Consider the following 18,277-nt stretch of genomic DNA (forward strand, 5'->3'; position numbering starts at 1 on the left):
CACTATCAATACACAAGTACACAGAGGTACATATAAAGCAATATTTAAAATGTAGCTGGGGCTAAAGTGTCCAAAAATGTATTACACGTCACTGAACAAGTTTTAAATGGGACATTTGACCTCTTTCCAAAAGTTATCACTGTTCACTGGGGTTTTTCATGAAATTTCTAGCACATGCTTTGGGTAAAAAATTAAAATACAAGCACCACCAAGCACATGTCTTGTCTATACTGCCCTGTTCAGAATGACCTGTTCCTTTAAACAAATTCTTAGACTTTACTTGTAACACAAACAAACACACTCCCTATCGCTCCACACACTATTCCTCTCAATCACAATGTACAGATAATTATGATAAAAATGAGATTCACAATTATGTCTAGTTTCAGGGCAAAGTTTTTTTTTTTACTCCACAGTGAGATTACAGCAAATCCAGGTTTAAGTCAGGTTTGTATTTTTAAGGACTGGAATGAGGAGATGTACTCGGTCATTACAGTGACAGGTAAGGCATAAAAACATCTCCAACAGACAAACATAACATCCATTATACAACTCATGGAGGAACCAAATTATAATGTTCCTTATACACACTTTTCAGTTGGTAGAGTATAACGTTTGTATGGTTTAGTTTTACGTTGCTAACAAAGATGCTTTTGTTCAAAAATCAGCCCCTTCTGCCAACTCCACTGCAGTGTCATATACAGTAATATATAGTGGAGGTGGATTCAGATCAACATGACTCACGAACAAGTCAAGACTAGCCAGAGTTGAGGTTTTTGTTTTGTATTGGTTTTTTTTTTTCTAAGAAAATATACAGGAAAACTATAGTGCTGGAGAACAACAATTGAAACTGAGTGTAAATTAGGAAGCGTTTTTTTAGGTCATGTGGGAAAAAAACAAACATCTCTTCTACTTCCATTAACCTCCCAGTTCTTGGATTAGCAAATAGGTTCAAAATTATTAGTATTTAGGCTAAACTAAGCTATAGTTTGTATTTAGCATAAGATGCCAATAAAGACTAAACAGCCATGACATTACATGGCTTGAAGACTGCGACGGACTTGCACTGTAACAATCATAAAGGGCAAAGAAGTTCTCCTTCAATCTCAGAACGCTGCAAAGTACAAATGGTAGCAAAGTCTGCTTTTACGGGACAGAGTGAGTCATGAGTAAAGCTGCACTGCTGCCCACACTTACAGTAAAAATGACTTCCATACTGGACTGACTGTAAAAAGAATCCTCTGATTTCAGGAGAAATAATAATAAAAAAAAAATCAGGTGAAATTACGGTCATCAGACCAATGTATCTCACAGCATCTGCTCTGGCCTGTGGGGGCTTCAACTAGGTTGTAGAGCTGTTGCAACATGTGCATTAAGCTGGGGAGTTTAATACCTCTAAAACCAAGCAGCTTCTTACATGAACATTAATACATAGCATTTACTTATTTACCAAGAGTCATAAAGTAGTAGTAGGCTATATATATATATATATATATATATATATATATATATATATACCAGACACTGTTCAGTTTTCCTGGTGTGTCTGACAGGTCACAACATTGTGTGTAATGGATCTGATTATTGATTTGACGCTCGATGCTTTTGGTATTGTTAGATCATTGTACTCCATTTACTTTCTTATGTTGCTTTTTATGCGTCTGTAACGCTGAAGTAAATCTTAAACTTTGCTTCTTGTATCTTTGTGCAATGTTTACAGTCAATCCTTAAGAGTTTTCCATACAGTCTCAAATGAGTATCTTAGTCTTGCTGTGGTAATTAGCTCAACCAAAATAATCTGGATTAATTTTGAATAACAGTTTAAAATTAATCCAAATTTCATTGTTTTTACCCAATTAGTTATTGCCAATTGCCCCCCTCCACCCACACCATCACATGATGCTACCAGCACTGGGACGCCAGTTATTGCCAGCATGTGCTTCCTCAGAGTTCTTTGAACCACCCCCATTCTTACTGTACTGTTGCTAAAGCCCCCATACTGCTTTGCTTTATATGGTTGGTACGTTTTCAGATGCAAGCCTCTATAAAAGAAAGGTTCCTCTGAAGTTCTTGGCTTGGCTGTAAGTTCAAATTATTACAGCGTCCAGTGTTTTTTGAAAAACAAGCAAAACATGACTAGTATTAAGTCAATAGCACTTTAACTCTTTGTATTTCATGTTTGATATTTCATTTAATCCTCTTTAAACAACTCCTAAGCACCATGGTCCTTATCAGTAGTGTCAGTAATTGGTGCAGGATGGGGGCTTTGTGTAGAGGTGGAGTGCCCAACAATGACTATTATTATTATTATTCATGAACTTGCCAGGAAAGGTAACCTTTGTCATTTGCTTCTGCATTAGCTTTTGTTCATGTGTTAGCCTTGCTAAGATAAGGCTCATCTCTGCTAGCCTGGTAATAGGCACTTGCTTGTTATGTTAGCATCAAGCTAACATTGGTAGCATTTTGCAGCAGTGCTCCAGATTAACTGCAAACAAACTGCAAACTTGTAACAGACATTTAATTAACCCATCCATTACCTCGGATGTCAGACTCTGGATGGTGACTGCAACAGTAAAGATTTAGAGGGTCTCTGAATATTACTGGTACCTGTTAGATGAACTAAATGCCCTACTTACTTAGTGAGGACAACATGGTCCAGTTCACTGCAATGTGATATTTAATCAAGCAGATTCCCAGCAAGAAATCCTGCACAGCTCGAGTAGAGGCCCCAATTAGGACTCAACTAAAGGCCCACTAGCAAGTCACCCCTACAGTTGGCCCTGTACAAGCAGGTTTTGTGTGGGATTGTCCACATCCACAGCCCAGTGGGCCACATTCCAAAATACTGGTGTTAGCTCAGTATGGGCTAGCCAGTGCTGCACCTCAGTGGGTTTTGTGAGGGTTTGTCCAAGCCCACACTGTACACAATAGGCCCACGTAAGGGGGCATGTTTGCTGGGCTGTAAAAGGGAAACGTTCACAACTCTGATGTTCCTGGATGCCAGATACAACGACAAGCAATGTTCATGTAAACCGTCCTGAAAAATGGAGGCCTGTTTCCTTGGTCTTCTTTAAACTTTCAAAAGGTTCTTCACTCCCACATCTCAATTACAGCAACAAGCCTTTTAAAATATCCACTAAAATGTTCCAAAGAACGTTCCTTTATGGCTTTGCTCCAAAGAACCATTCATTTTTAAGAGCGTCTAATTCTCTTCTGCACTTAAGCGCTGTTTGACATAAACTGCTGAACAAGAAATCTGGAGGAAATCTGGCCCTCGCTCACTGTGAAGCAAGAAGGCAGTAATCACAGAGGATTAGCAAACACTTCAGAGCATCTAGGAGCCTAGATACTGTATATAAAGAGGTGACTACCTAAAGTGCCTGATAGAGTCTAGCACCACCTGCTGGATACAAGCTAAGACAGAGGGGCACATTTAAGGCACATTTTGTTTTACAACAAACAAACAAACAAACAAAAACAAGTTGACCATGGCCATGTGAGTTCATCTATCCACACAGTGACCATCTTTCTTTTCAAGTCTAACATCACATTTAGGTGAATTCTTTCCATTCCAGTCAGATGTGCGCATTTGAGCACTTCCCAAATATGCATGGGTCTCAGCCAAAAAACACATCTGCAAAACACACTCCTCTGTATTTCTAATTTCTAAAGTTTTGCTCCTCTTACCAGCACGGACAATAAAACACAGAAGGATTGAGAAATCCTTCTCAGTGAAAATATTTTGTTTGCTTATACAAACAACATGCCTCACTATAATGGAGTCAGTAGCAACTGGCTTGCTTCAGCAAAATGGAGCTTTATGTTCTTGAGGCTGATGCTGTGCACACTAAGGCCATGTTGAGACTGCCAGCCCAAATATGATTTTTGGCAAATCAAGATTGTATCTAGACTGATTTTTTGATTGTCTGGACCAGTAAAAAACATGTGAAATCACAGTCGGATTTGTACAGCTGCATCTCAAGCAATGTTTGCATGTCCAGCATGAGTTGCTGTGGTAACTAGGGAAACTTTCTGCTGAATATTCAGTAAATTGCTGTTATCTATTTATGGAAACTTTAGCTCGGGAACTTTGGAAATATTCCAAAATGTAAACTTTCCATGTTTTGGGAATTTTTTGGAATTATTAGAAAATATTGGATAATTTAGAGGAACTATATAACCATATACTTTTTCTCAACAGCAAATATTAAGGCATAACAATACAAATAAACTTACCTTGGGAATAAACAGGTAATTTAAGGAATTGACTGGAATTAATGGGAATAAAATGTGAATATTCAAAGCTACATATACAAACCAGATTCCAAAAAAGTTGGGACACTAAACAAATTGTGAATAAAAACTGAAGGCAATGATGTGGAGATGGCAAATGTCAATATTTTATTCGTAATAGAACATAGATGACAGATCAAAAGTTTAATCTGAGTAAATGTAACATTTTAAAGGAGAAATATGTTGATTCAAAATTTCATGGCGTCAACAAATCCCAAAAAAGTTGGGACAAGTAGCAATAAGTGGCTGGAAAAAGGAAATTGAGCATATAACGAACAGCTGGAAGACCAATTAACACTAATTAGGTCAATTGACAACATGATTGGGTATAAAAAGAGCTTCTCAGAGTGTCAGTGTCTCTCTGAAGCCAAGATGGTAAGAGGATCACCAATTCCACCATTGTTGCGCAGAAAGATAGTGCAGCAATACCAGAATAGTGTTACCCAGCGTAAAATAGCAAAGACTTTTAAGTTATCATCATCAACCGTGCTTAACATCATCAAAAGATTCAGAGAATCTGGAACAATCGCTGTGTGTAAGGGTCAAGGCCGTAAAACTCTACTGGATGCTCGTGATCTCCGGGCCCTTAAACGTCACTGCACCTCAAACAGAAATGCCACTGTCAAGGAAATAACAGAATGGGCTCAGGAATATTTCCAGAAATCATTGTCAGTGAACACAATCCACCGTGCCATCCGCCGTTGCCAGCTGAAACTCTACAGTGCAAAGAGGAAGCCATTTCTAAGCAAGCTCCACAAGCTCAGACGTTTGCACTGGGCCAGGGGTCTTTTAAAATGGAGTGTGGCAAAATGGAAGACTGTTCTGTGGTCAGATGAGTCACGATTTGAAGTTCTTTATGGAACACTGGGACACCATGTCATCCGGACCAGAGAGGACAAGGATAACCCAAGTTGTTATCAACGCTCCGTTCAGAAGCCTGCATCACTGATGGTATGGGGTTGCATGAGTGCTTGTGGCATGGGCAGCTTGCATGTCTGGAAAGGCACCATTAATGCAGAGAACTATGTTCAGGTTCTAGAACAACATATGCTCCCATCTAGACGTCATCTCTTTCAGGGAAGACCCTGCATTTTTCAACAAGATAATGCCAGACCACATTCTGCAGCAATCACAACATCATGGCTACGTAGTAGAAGGATCCGGGTACTGAAATGGCCAGCCTGCAGTCCAGATCTTTCACCTATAGAGAACATTTGGCGCATCATAAAGAGGAAGGTGCGACAAAGAAGGCCCAAGACGATTGAACAGTTAGAGGCCTGTATTAGACATGAATGGCAGAGCATTCCTATTTCTAAACTTGAGAAACTGGTCTCCTCTGTACCCAGACGTCTGTTGAGTGTTGTAAGAAGAAGGGAGGATGCCACACAGTGGTAAAAATGGCCTTGTCCCAACTTTTTTGGGATTTGTTGACGCCATGAAATTTTGAATCAACATATTTCTCCTTTAAAATGTTACATTTACTCAGATTAAACTTTTGATCGGTCATCTATGTTCCATTACGAATAAAATATTGACATTTGCCATCTCCACATCATTGCATTTTTATTCACAATTTTAGTGTCCCAACTTTTTTTGAATCCGGTTTGTAGTTGGTAAAAAAAATATACTGAAGCATAATCTGCATGCACATGTTTATTCGCCCATCACATGTACAGCTATGTCCAAATGATTTCTAGAAATCTGACACTCATCATTACTGAAAGCAAGCATTTGGACCATAGGACTTCATAAAGTCAGGAAGTTTTGACAGGATTCATATTTTTTATTGATAGTAATAGCACTGAAACATTTAAGCAACTATTAAATCAAGGTGTAATCTCACAGCAGTAGTGTGGTAGTTAACCCTAGCGGCAGTAGTAGTAACAGCAGGAGTACTAATGGTAGAAGTTGTAGAAGTATTAGTAGTAGCAGCAGTAGCAGAAGCAGCAATAGTAGTAGCGGCAGTAGTAGCAGTAGTAGTATTAGTAGTAGCAGCAGTAGTAGCAGTGATAGCAGTAGCTGGGAAAATGTTAGCTTTCCAAGTTTAGCATAGGCTAGCTCCCTATATCTTTTGCTTTAACAGGTTTCTGTAACCAAGAATGAACACTTATTCATTATTCATTATTAACATCAAATTAAATAAAGGTATTTTCCCACAAGCCAGTGGTGAGTGTCAGGTTTCTAGAAATCATCTAGACATATGCTGTTATGTATGTGTCTGGGATTGCAGGTAGCAGTTATTCAACTGTTTTGGTATCATATCTAATTATTTTAGCCAAGACTATACTTCAGTATATATGTTTTACCAACAATATATTCAAGTAATCAAATTTTATTCTCATTATTTCATATATATATATATATATATATATATATATATATATATATATATATATATATATATATATATATATATATATATATAACAAGCTGCTAGACTTTCATACATGGATGAAGCAGGAGTAATAGGGTTTGCTGCGGATTTATTGTGGTCGATGTCTATCGCATTACAAGTGACGCAAAAGAAACTTTGAAATCTGATTTGAACGGTCAGAGCGTCCAGACAGAGATGCATTGATACAAATCAGATTGGAAGCGCATTTCAATCAATCATGTCGTTTGATTCCGTATTGCCAAAAAATTTGATTTCATGTGGCTTTTTAGGAAGGTGAAAGGTGTCCAGACTATTAACAATCTATCTGGATACAATGTTGTAGACATGCCAAACATCAGATTTGGGCTGGCAGTCTAAACATAGCCTCAGCCTGTTCCCCTCAAATCAGATTTTAAAAGTTACTTTTGCATCAGTCTCTATACGCCAGGCAACAACCACAGCAAATCCAGAGTGATGAAAGTGTGTGATTCAAGAAGAGCACCACAAGTAAAGTCAGGCTGAAGCTTATGTTGTTACCACAGCAAACCATGCAAATGTGTTTGTGATGTCTGGATGGGCAAATACGATTCTCTCCTTTACAAATAACAGTGCAGACAGTCATCCCACCAGATCGGATTTGAGAAGCATTTGGGAAACATCTGAAATTTGCCTAGTGTCTGAATTCTTAAATTTCTAACCTCATTCTGTCTCATATTTACGTTCAGAAAATGCTAATCTAAAACAACACTACAGTTTAGTCTGTAGTGAATACACAATCTTAACAACAAAAAAAAACCCTATGAATTACAGCTTATGTTTGTAAACAGGTCCAAGAACATGCCTCATATTCTGTCTTGCAGAGTTTCTCAACCCTGAGAAGCACCCTGAGCCATTTTAGTGGACTCCCTGCTTCAACACATACCCTGCAACTCTGAAGCAGCTTGCTAATGAGCCAATTAGTTGACTCAGGTGTGTTGGAAGCAGGGAAAGCAGTAGACTGCGCAGGGGAGGGTGCCTCCAAGAGCAGGGTTGAGAAACACTACTGTAGTGAATTCAGACAGGTTTCTCCAGAATCACCCTGAAAACTGTTTAAGTACCTTAAAAGAAACTGCATTCACAGTAAGAGCCAGGCAGACTCAAGGACAGTCTCCACTACAGAAACAATGGGAGAGGTTAATGTAAGGTTGTCAGGAAGGTTTTGTCCATGGATTTATCCAAATTCATTACCTTATTTTATGTATTTCGGTTGGAAAGCTGATTTTGCACATAGAACCATGCTGAATTAACAGTGTTAAGCTCAATTCTTAAGTCTAGCTCATTATTGTTACAGCTAGCAGCTCAGTTACAATTAACCCTGCCAATGGGGTAACATTTGCACACACTTTCCTTTCCTGCTGAATTGTTCATACACACTGACCAGCCTTAACATTTGGTGAAGATTGATTATTTTCATTTACAGTGCCATCTGGCGAGGGGTGGATATATTAGGCAGCAAGTAAACAGTCAGTTATTGAAGGTGATGTGTTAAAAGCATGTCTGCAACACTTTCACAAAAGCTAAAACTGTCACGACTGGGTCAGAACATCTCCAGAACAACAGATACGTCTTTGGATTTTTTTCCCCTGGTATGCAGAGAACAATACCTAACAAAAGTAGAAAGGAAGAACACCTGGGGAACTGGGTCAAGGCTCATTGACAATTCATAGAGGCCCCACCTCGCAACTTACAGGACTCAACAGATCTGCTGCTACCGTCTGCCACATACCACAGGACGTCTTCAGAAGTCTTGGAGTCCATGCCTCAGATTTCTGAAGTTGTAGTGGCACAAGGGTGGCAGATGGTACTAATGTTATGGCTGATCAGTGTAAGGTAGGAGGTGGAAACTACTTTCGGTAGCAAAATATTGTTAATCTATCGTAAATCTTTTTTCTTAATTAAATACCAAAAACACTTAGTATTTATGTACAAAACTATGGATTTGAAAGAATAATCTACACCATCTGTCCAAATGTTTGTGGACAGCTATTCTAACTACTGCACTTCAAGTTGTTTTAGGTTTTAGTCTGGACGTTCACTAAACCACTTGTTACCGATAGCAAAACTTACAGCAATGCTCCAAAATCTAGTAGAAAGCCTTTCTTAGACAGAAGCAACAGTTACCCCAACAAAAGCAGGCTAAACCATTTGTCCCCAAAATAAACATCTGAAGTAGTAAGTTACTGCCCAAGTTTCACAAAATATGCTACACTCCCAGGCCATACCAAAAAAATACATACAATTTTTGTTGGGTCACATTAACACTCCAAAATATAATTGTGTCTACTGAGGATAACACTGTTAACGCTGCTTTGATACAATGGTTCTTTGTACAAACACTGAAAATGATTTACCTTATTTAAATATACAATTTCACAACGGATGGTCTTTTCATTACAGATATAGCGAACCTGGTGCTTGGTATTAGTATTGTTTTTTTTTTTTTTTTTTTAAGTTTAATTGAGAGCATGTACTTCTATGCACTTGTATTCAGGATTTGACAACTGGTGTTCTTTACAATGCATATACAAGCCAACCTAATGCTTTCACAGAGTTATTGTATTGCAAAGGAATATGGCAGCTGAAAAACATGGAAAACTCCAACCCAATCTGTACTAGAGTACAGTATCTGTTGGCATACACTGTATGGAATTGTTTTGTTCATATTTACCAATATTGTCATTAAACAGTTTAAGTAAAACCAAAAAATGCAAATCATCAAATCAGCCCTATTGAGGCCTTTCTGCATATTTGTATCTACTGCCTCCCTCTGGATTGCCACAGTTAGTTCACTTGGGGAACTCCTAGAGTTGGCAACAAAAAATAAGTCACGCTTAACACCAACACTGTTCAGTAGAGCAGAAAATAAAGCTTAAATACATCGTGTGGCCTTATTCTGATGTGCACAGTAACCGATTTCTACCCAACCTCAATGGTAGGGAATATTGCCTTCAAGCCCTTAAACCGTGGTCGGGTGTCTTCAACAAGCAGGTTTCGAAGTCTAACCTGCCGTCACAATTATTTAAATTTACTGGAAAGATTAGACACCCAGCGGATTAGCTCAAAAAAATAAAAAAATAAAAAAAAAGCAAACTGACTGCCTGTCTAAACAAAGCCTGAGGGAGATTTGAGGTTGGTAAAGCTGGCACAGGAACATGTTTGTCTGGAGTTACTGAGAAAGCCTATCACATCAAGGCGTTGTAGATACCGTTCCAGTGTAACATGAAATTGCTCAATAAAAGTGTCTCTGGAACACAAAAAAGGAAGATCACAAAATGAACATTTGCAATAGTGTTTTATATAAAACTTTGATTTAAAAAAAAAAGTGCAAACAAAACAAAATCACTGCTTCAATTAGAAAAATCAACAGAAAGGAAGAAACCACACATTCAAAAAAGTGCTACAAAAGGCACAAGGATTTGGCCGGTTAGACGGACCTGTAGATTATCAAAGGCAGCTTAACAGCTTAACATTGCTTCATTATTTCATGAAGACTTGAAATGATAATTAAATTAGGTGCAACAACTATCTATGCAAATTATTTCACACATACAAAAAAAAACCTTAAATATATATTTTTTTTCATCCAAAATTAAGTAAACTTCAGAGGTTGAAATAAGGCAGCACCGCATTTCTTCATACAAAGGAACCAAAAACAGAATATAAATACATACAAATGCTTTTCCACTCTGTGTGATCTGTATAATGGCAAGAACGGCATCATAAGGCACACATTAGAGTACTAGGCAAACAAAAGAAAAACAGAAACTACTTTAAATGTAGTTTGTAATCCCTACCCCCCTCCCCCTCCCCCAAAAACGAACCGAATTACTGTTGACAATCCTCGGTCGACTGAAGTCTTACTCCACTCATTAGTGACCACTTACAAAAAGCGAATGCCAGAAGCAACCAAACCAAATTCCAGTAAACAGTCACAACATCCAGCTCTGTGTCAGAGAGGAACACTAAATAACACTCCCATGAGGAGAAGTCTGAATATTAATGTGAATCTAAGGCAAAGTGGTGTGTGTGGAGGTCACCAAGTCATTGTGAAGGAATGTAATTCGTTGGCGTTTGCCAGTGGCAGTGCTGTGGAATGTTACCATGGAAGGGAGAAGGGCTCGGTAAACAAAGTCGTGCCACAACCCACTGATGTGTCTGGCTTTTCTTAATAATTAAGGATGTGAACATCAAACAGGTCACAGACTCCCTCATTGTCATCCAGGTTGAAATTGTAATCCACACCTGGGTTGGGCGAGAGTCGCAGCAGGGGGAAAACTACAGAGACAAAAAGGAAATTAGTGCAGGTGCAACCATGCAAAAACACACACACAAAAAAAAAAAAGAGAGAGACTCCTACATGACCGTTGTAAGGCGTGATCTACAAACGATGCAGATAAGGATAACAAGGTTTTACACAGTTTCCTGGATCCCTGTTTAAACAGAATCTTTAGACTCTGTCTCTTTCTCAGGGCTGAAGATTTACCACTTAAAGGCAAGCTGTGAAAAAGACAGCAAGAAACTGCTGATTCGGTCACAAGTGGGAACAATATCTTTGATATGGTTGTAGACCTGATCATATGAGGTAACCTTTACAATCACTTGTCTGTTAATGAGCAGGTTTGTCATTTCTCTGAATAGCTTTTTTATGAAAACCACATTGCACAGAAAAATGGTCTAAAAGCCCATTGCATTGTTTTTTTACTTTAGGTCTTTTTTTGACCCATCCTTATTGGAGATATTCTGCACAAGAAAGCAGGTACAACTGGAATGTTTTTATTTGCCAATACGATAATTCTCCCCTTCTCTGAGGCTTCTTTGTGGTTTCACTTCCATCCACCTCAGCCTCTGTATTTTTCCCTTCCCTCGTCCACTTCGATTACAGGCTGAATTTTGTACTTCTGTTTGGCTATGCACCGTCTTAAGTCCCCTTCTAATGACCACATTCTGCTACTTTAAGTTGCACCAATTGCTGACACAGATGTGCAAATGCACAAACTAATTTAATCCCTGTAGGGCCAAAGCTGAACCTTGACTTACCGTCTGAAGACATAAGTTCGTCTATTAGGTCAGCAACACCTGGAAGACAAAAACTACTTTTAATTGCAAATATTCACCAAGATTATGGTCAATTCAATTTTTTTTTTGCATTATTATAAAAGGTCATGCGCCAAGTCAATTAGTTTTTTAATTCCAAATCCAAATTGAGTACCCAGTTCGCATTAGAGTGGGCTAAGAACAAAAACAAACAGAGCACATAGAATTGGTATACATCTTGCATGACGGGACAGAAGCTGGTAGGAGACGCTTAACCAGAAAGAATAAGAGATGAAATATGCAATTTCTTTGTTTAATGGGCTTGTACAATTTAAAATAAAGATACTGCTCAGCTATTTCAGAGAACCTCCACAACGTTTCAGCTGGAAACTGGTCACGGCACTGATGAAAAAGGTATCATGCTTTCTGATTAACGTTGCCCATAAGGAATATACAGAGGCATGCAAAACTCTTATGCCAACTCTTATGAAAATGTATTACTTTGAACAGCAAAATAAGGAACTGTATGCCTTTTTAAATCAGGTTCTCTTTTAAAGATGACATTTCAGTAAAATTTTAAGCAAGATTATTCCATTGTTTCAGAGCATGGCAAATCCTTCTGATTATGCCTCTTGTGGTAGTCCATTATGGCTTTTGAGGTGTTTAGGATCAGTTATCCTGCTGTGGAAGCAATCCTCTTCTCATTATCAGCTTATTTTACAGGCGTTTACATTCAGAATTTGCCGTCATTAAATTGAATCCATATTTCCCCAACAGCAAAACTTTTCCCCCCATACCACTGGTTGCAACTCAAACTCAAAGCATGATCAGTCCACCCCCCATGTCAGCTGGAGGGGTGTTCTTTTTTTAAACAACATTCACATACGTCTGCTCAATGCAACCAAAATGTTTTATTTTACCTTTATCAGTCACAGCACTTGTTTGCAAAATGCATCAGACATGTTTAGATGCTCCTTTGAAAACCTCAGATGCTGAATTTTGTGGTGAGGGCACAGTTTCTTTGACTCTTCCTTTATAGTAGGAGTCACTGGACAATAGAACAGTGCAGCACTCTACAGCCTGACAATTTTCCTAAAGGTCTGTTGCAGTCAAACAGGGGTTGGGATTTGCCTTCATGGCAATAATACAAACTTAAAATTGCCTTCACTCTGCCTTTTTTCAACTAGAATTGAGTCAAAAGGAAGGAATGAGCCATAGTCCGACCATAGTCTGATATCTGAGAGCTTTCATTACTTAGAATGCCCAAACTTTCACATTCCACTCCACCAAGCAAGTAAAACATACTGATGTACAAAAGCTAAAATAAATAAATACAAACACTTTCATGGATTATTAAAGTATTTACCTTCTCTTTCCTCCTTCATTTGGTCAACAGTGTTGAGTCTAAGCAGACTCCCCACATCCAGCATGGATGGTATATCGTGTCCCCCGAGCGCCCCATGTGGCTGCACTACTGTCTCGGCACCAACCATAGACTCCTGCAACAGCAAGCACTGGCTGCCAGGTGACTCAGAATGGCACTCTTAAGAAGAGGGGAGGAAAATTAGGGTAAGCATGACAAACAGTGTCCATGGAAGTGATTTAAAGCTTAGACATTTTATTGAAAACTACTAAAATGTTAAGCAATCTTTACCAAACCACAATAAGTTCACATCTGTGCACAAGTAAATCAGAGATCACATTACATGAACATTGGGCACAGCCTTCAAATTCCTGCTTTCCAAACCAGGTTAGAGTACATATAAAATATGTATGATTTATGTGAATGTAACCTGGACGTGACCTAACCAAACAAGCTTGTGCAAATAGATCCCATCAAAATCTTAAAAAAAAAAAAGAAAGAAAGAAAAACAAAAAAAAACCCCAAAAAAAAAACAAAAAAAACTGTGTACTCTATATAGGTAATGCCCCAACACACCAAAGGGGGGGGGGAATCCTGACTATAATATACAAATACTTGTTTAAAAAGGTGCCACTGAATGCATTTATCGAATATTTATAGCTGTACACGGTCATAACAGAATATTACGACCACCCCAGGTTTTAAATGAACTGAGCTTGGGAGGTCACTGATGTCACGTGACTTTGGGTTTGCTGCACCTATAAATAAGCAAGCACACCAGTCAGTTGTAGCAGAGTGCACAACGCCAGTCATGGGTGATTTGACTGATGTCGAAAAGGGCATGAAAATAGGGTATTGGGCAAAGGGAGGTAGCATCAAGGGTGGCAGCACCAAATACTTGTGGGATGAGAAAGAATGGACGTTTTTGAGTGCCTCCCAATGCCATAACAGTGGTGCCTCACAGGCCACTGATGACAGAAGGGAACAACGACTGTGGCGAGCTACACCACAATGGAGCATTTACCCTCTATAATGAACAAGTAAGTGGCCTAATATTCCGATATGACTGTGTATAAATAGTATATGACTTTGGTTGGGTCCCAAATGCAGTTTTATAGGCCAATTGCCCGAGCTGCAATAAAATAAATAAATTTAAAAAAATAAATAAATAAAAGTCCTTTTATGGTGGGCCATAGTCACTAGGCCTGGCCTGTGTAGCTACCCGTTTTCCTATATCTAGCAGTGTCTGGCAGTGTTGTCTGTCTTGGTCTCTGAAATCTGATCACAAGCACTAAGTACAATCTATTCTCCAGAAGTGACCATTGCTTTTTAGCTCACCCATATGAACATCTGGAGGAGTGGAGGAGGGTGTTAGCTGAGGCTCAGATGTTGGGCTCTTGAGCTGGCTGTGCGCCAACCCACAGAGCTCCGATGAGGAGACGGGGTATCTTTGTAAACCTGCAGGCGTGCTGGGCGGAGTGGGCATAGCACACACATCGTCTGGAGGAGGGACAGAGAACACCACAGGCTTGGAGCCGCCGGTCTCTCTGTTAATCAGCATCACCTGAATAGGAGCTGACTCACTCCGCAGATTCACCTGGTACCTCTTCTGACCGTTCTGAGCCTGGTAACAGAACACACACACAAACAAAACGTGTCCTTGTATTATAAGTCTTCCTTTTCCAGCTCATTCTGAGGTCTTCATTAGCAGGTACTTGATGCTGCTTACCACTTCAGGAACAGGGACCTCTAGCTGTGTCCCAGCAGGTGCCATTACTGCCAGGAGGGTGTCACCACTGAACACGTCACATATGTCCTCGTGAGTCACATAGTTATATGTAAGCAAGGTAAAGGGAAATTGTCATAGGGGACTCTGACAAAGGCAAAGCAAATATTCCATTTCTTAGTGAATTTTAAATACAATGGAAAAAAGAAGCATTGATGGAAACCCAGGCCAGAAACCCAGAAAATCCAGCATGCTTAAACTATAGACTGGAAAAACTGGACTCACAGCCACGAGTAAGCAGTTTCTCATAATTAGCTGTTCTTTGCCAAACAATGGGATTGAGATTACACCAGTTTCGGGCCTCTTAAGGGTGGGGACTACCCAAAACAGCTAAACTGTCAGGACTACATTTGTAGGAGGTAGCAGACACAAAAGTGCTTCTCCAACCAAGTGCTGAGACACTGGCATACAGAAGCAGTAAGAAACTGTTAAGTAATAGTCTCATTCATATGAATGTCCTTGTTAACCCACCAAATAAATGCTCTAACCTCTTTCACCAAACCCACCAAATGACTTCTGCATCCTGTCTTCAACTGAACTGAACTGTTTTGGAACTGTGCAAGAACAGCCTGCTGGAATGAGCCATCTTAGCTCAGCTAGGCTCTGGTTGACCATGGTGACTTGGAAGGACCAGAAAGTTAATATATTAAGTGAATTCAGGCAGGCTTGCGTTACTACTCAACTGAAACCTTCTACAGGCAGACAGACAAACTGACTTGCTTGAATTAGATCACGCACAGTTTAAAATGTTTGTTAGCAAAAATTGTTGGTTCTACAGGTAGAACCTGCTTACTGAATTAGCCTTAAAATAAATGCACCATGGTCATTTTTTTTACACTTGCACTTTTCAGCGTGCTTCGTTTTCACTCCTGTGGTGATTAGTTTGTGCAAGTGTGAATGCAGTCATCGCATTCTGATGCAGACCGTCTTCTCAAGGGTCTCAGTGAGGTTATTTTGGTCCGCTTCAGAGTGCGATTACTGCCTGAACTCTGGAACAGTCTGTTTGTGGCGAGATCAGACCTCGATCCAACCCAAACATTAAAGTGTACTCTGTACGTTTGAGATAATCATTCTGCAGGTGTAGTTTAACCTGGTATATTACCCAGATAATTACCACTATGAACAAATGCCCACTCTGACGCTGCTCCATGCTAAACTGCACAGAAATATACAGGAACTTCTTCCTGTCTCTTGCTCCAGGTCCAGACAGGTCTGACCAATAGGGGGAAGAGAACATTTTCTCACGTGGCTTGTTGTGATGCATTTTGGCACGCCTGAATTTTTCCCTGTGTGAAAACTAACCAAACCAAGGGGGAAACCTCTCAAAGGTTAACAAACTCATCATCTGATTCAGACCAGAGCAAACTACATTTTCTACTGGAGCCATTGCACCTTCAAACACCCTGCCTGCACAGATGAGACGTTTCTTCTTTTAGATCCAGGACAAACTGCTTAAAGGATATCTGTTGCTGTTGGGGTCTTCCTTCAGGTATTTGAGGCTCTGCTGCAGAAACGCTTTCTGTATGTCCAGTTCCCGCTCCTGCTTCTCCAGTTCAGATATCTGTGCCTTTAAAAGCTCCACCTGCTCCAGGAGCTCCTGCGGCTGGCAGTCTGAACCTTCTCCCCTAGAGAAAGAAGCAGGGTACAGTATTCTGAACTCATTCTCGACAGGTGAGGAAAAAGCTCAGCATGGATCTCAAAAACCAAACCGTTTAAACGGGTCAAACTGTTCTAGTGTGTGCACTCACTTCCATTGGATGGTGTTTTTGGTCTTTTTCTCGATGAGCCCAATCCCTTCAAGAACATTTGTGATATCGTAGATTCTCCTTTTCTGTTTGACAGCCAAACTGTCTGCTGCCTGCAAAATCAGAAAGAGGGAGCACGGAAACAAGTTCACATTACACCAGAACAAAAACAGCTGGCAGAACAAGAGACCACAGTGTGAACTTTACAGGCGGATTAGCAATTAGGGCGAGAGGTAGTTCAGGACAAAAGAGGAGGGGGAGGGGGCACAACAGGAGATCCTTAGTTGAGGAGGATCCTTACACCTGCCAGGAATCAAGCCTTCATCAGTGTGTACCACTGCTTCTTAAATCTTTAGGCATCATGTATTAAAATTTACTTTTGGCTCAGTGCGAGGAAATACTCAATACTGGAGCTTAAGGTAGAAAGACCCACAGGGAACATAAACCGTTCCCTCAGTTCACTTAAAGCATCCCATCTAAACTGAGGGAATGATTTATTAAATTCAGGCAATGAATTAATTAAACTGGAAGAGTAGATTCAAGTTTTAGTTACGTTTACGAAACGATTTCTTATATAATATGAGAGAACTGATCGTTAAACATAGGGGACACTTTATTAGATTAAGGGAAAAGGTTGTTAAATTGGCCTAACAGATTGTTAAAGTCTACTTTTACTGAAGGAACTGATTGTGTCTAAAAAATATTGTTTTTTCAGAAGCTCGTACAAACCCCAGGAATTGATCCCTCCAGAGGTCCCATTAGTTAGCGCTGGCTAACTCGCACGACGTGCTGCCTCAGTACACACAGCAGGTCACGGTCCTTCAGGAGATAGCACTAGCACTAGCACCAACTATACAGTAACGTTAACGCAATACACCCTCAAATATCATTTTAGCTACCATTTTTAGCCCTTTTACCCCTCTAACCACTACTGCCTGCATTGAAACCGAGCATTTATTAGTCAGGAATTATTCATTCCCAGGCGACTCGCTTTCAAGACAGAAAAGCAACCAGTGAAACTTTGGTTTTCTGAGGTAAAAACTCCGGCAGGTGCCTACAGACTCTTAAATAATAATAATAATAATAATAATAATAATAATAATAAAATAAATTCAATCAAACCAGCAGTGAAAATCTACGAGGAGAGAAACCCGACCAGCGGTGGAGTCAGTGGTCGGTGTCTGACAGACCTGACCAGGGTCACCTGAAGTACCCCGGTGAGGACGAGCCCAGCCGGGCTGGACGAGGGCGGCAGCTCGCCCGCTCAGGAGAAACACCCGGACTGTGCCTGAAGCTACTTTACGAACATAACCCAACATTACCACTTTCAAATCCAGCACGCCGTCCTTCGCCTCCTGCAGCAGTGTCACGAATTTGATGGCGAGCAGACCCAAACTCTTCTCATGGCGACTGGACCCGTTCGGAACCGAGGGAGAGCGACCGGAGCTGCTCATCGTCTCGAACTCCACTGAAAACCACTAAATTCAGTGTTTGACGGCTTTGAGGAAAACAGCTATTCAGCTAGCCAGTGCTAAATGACGGAGAAACCCCCCCGTTCATGTTTGTTTGGGGTGAGTGGGGTGTGTGTTTTTACCTCAGGGGTAAAACTACCCCACAGAGCTGGAGGGATTTTAAATGAAAGG

At 40.0% G+C, this 18,277-nt stretch overlaps 1 protein-coding gene across 1 annotated transcript; it reads right to left on the reverse strand.

Annotated features, from left to right (window-relative positions):
• Positions 1-9,995: 9,995 nt before the first annotated feature.
• e2f5 (E2F transcription factor 5) lies at positions 9,996-18,210 on the reverse strand. Its single transcript, XM_072688147.1, has 8 exons — positions 17,957-18,210; positions 16,638-16,747; positions 16,349-16,514; positions 14,833-14,937; positions 14,442-14,727; positions 13,107-13,283; positions 11,744-11,782; positions 9,996-10,981 (listed from the first exon to the last, which is right to left on the reverse strand). The coding sequence occupies exons 1-8, from the start codon at positions 18,086-18,088 to the stop codon at positions 10,872-10,874; spliced, it is 1,125 nt and encodes a 374-aa protein (XP_072544248.1). The 5' UTR covers positions 18,089-18,210; the 3' UTR covers positions 9,996-10,871.
• Between the last annotated feature and the right edge of the window lie 67 nt (positions 18,211-18,277).

This window comes from Salminus brasiliensis, chromosome 9 (genome assembly GCF_030463535.1).
Source record: "Salminus brasiliensis chromosome 9, fSalBra1.hap2, whole genome shotgun sequence".
Lineage (NCBI taxonomy): Eukaryota > Metazoa > Chordata > Actinopteri > Characiformes > Bryconidae > Salminus > Salminus brasiliensis.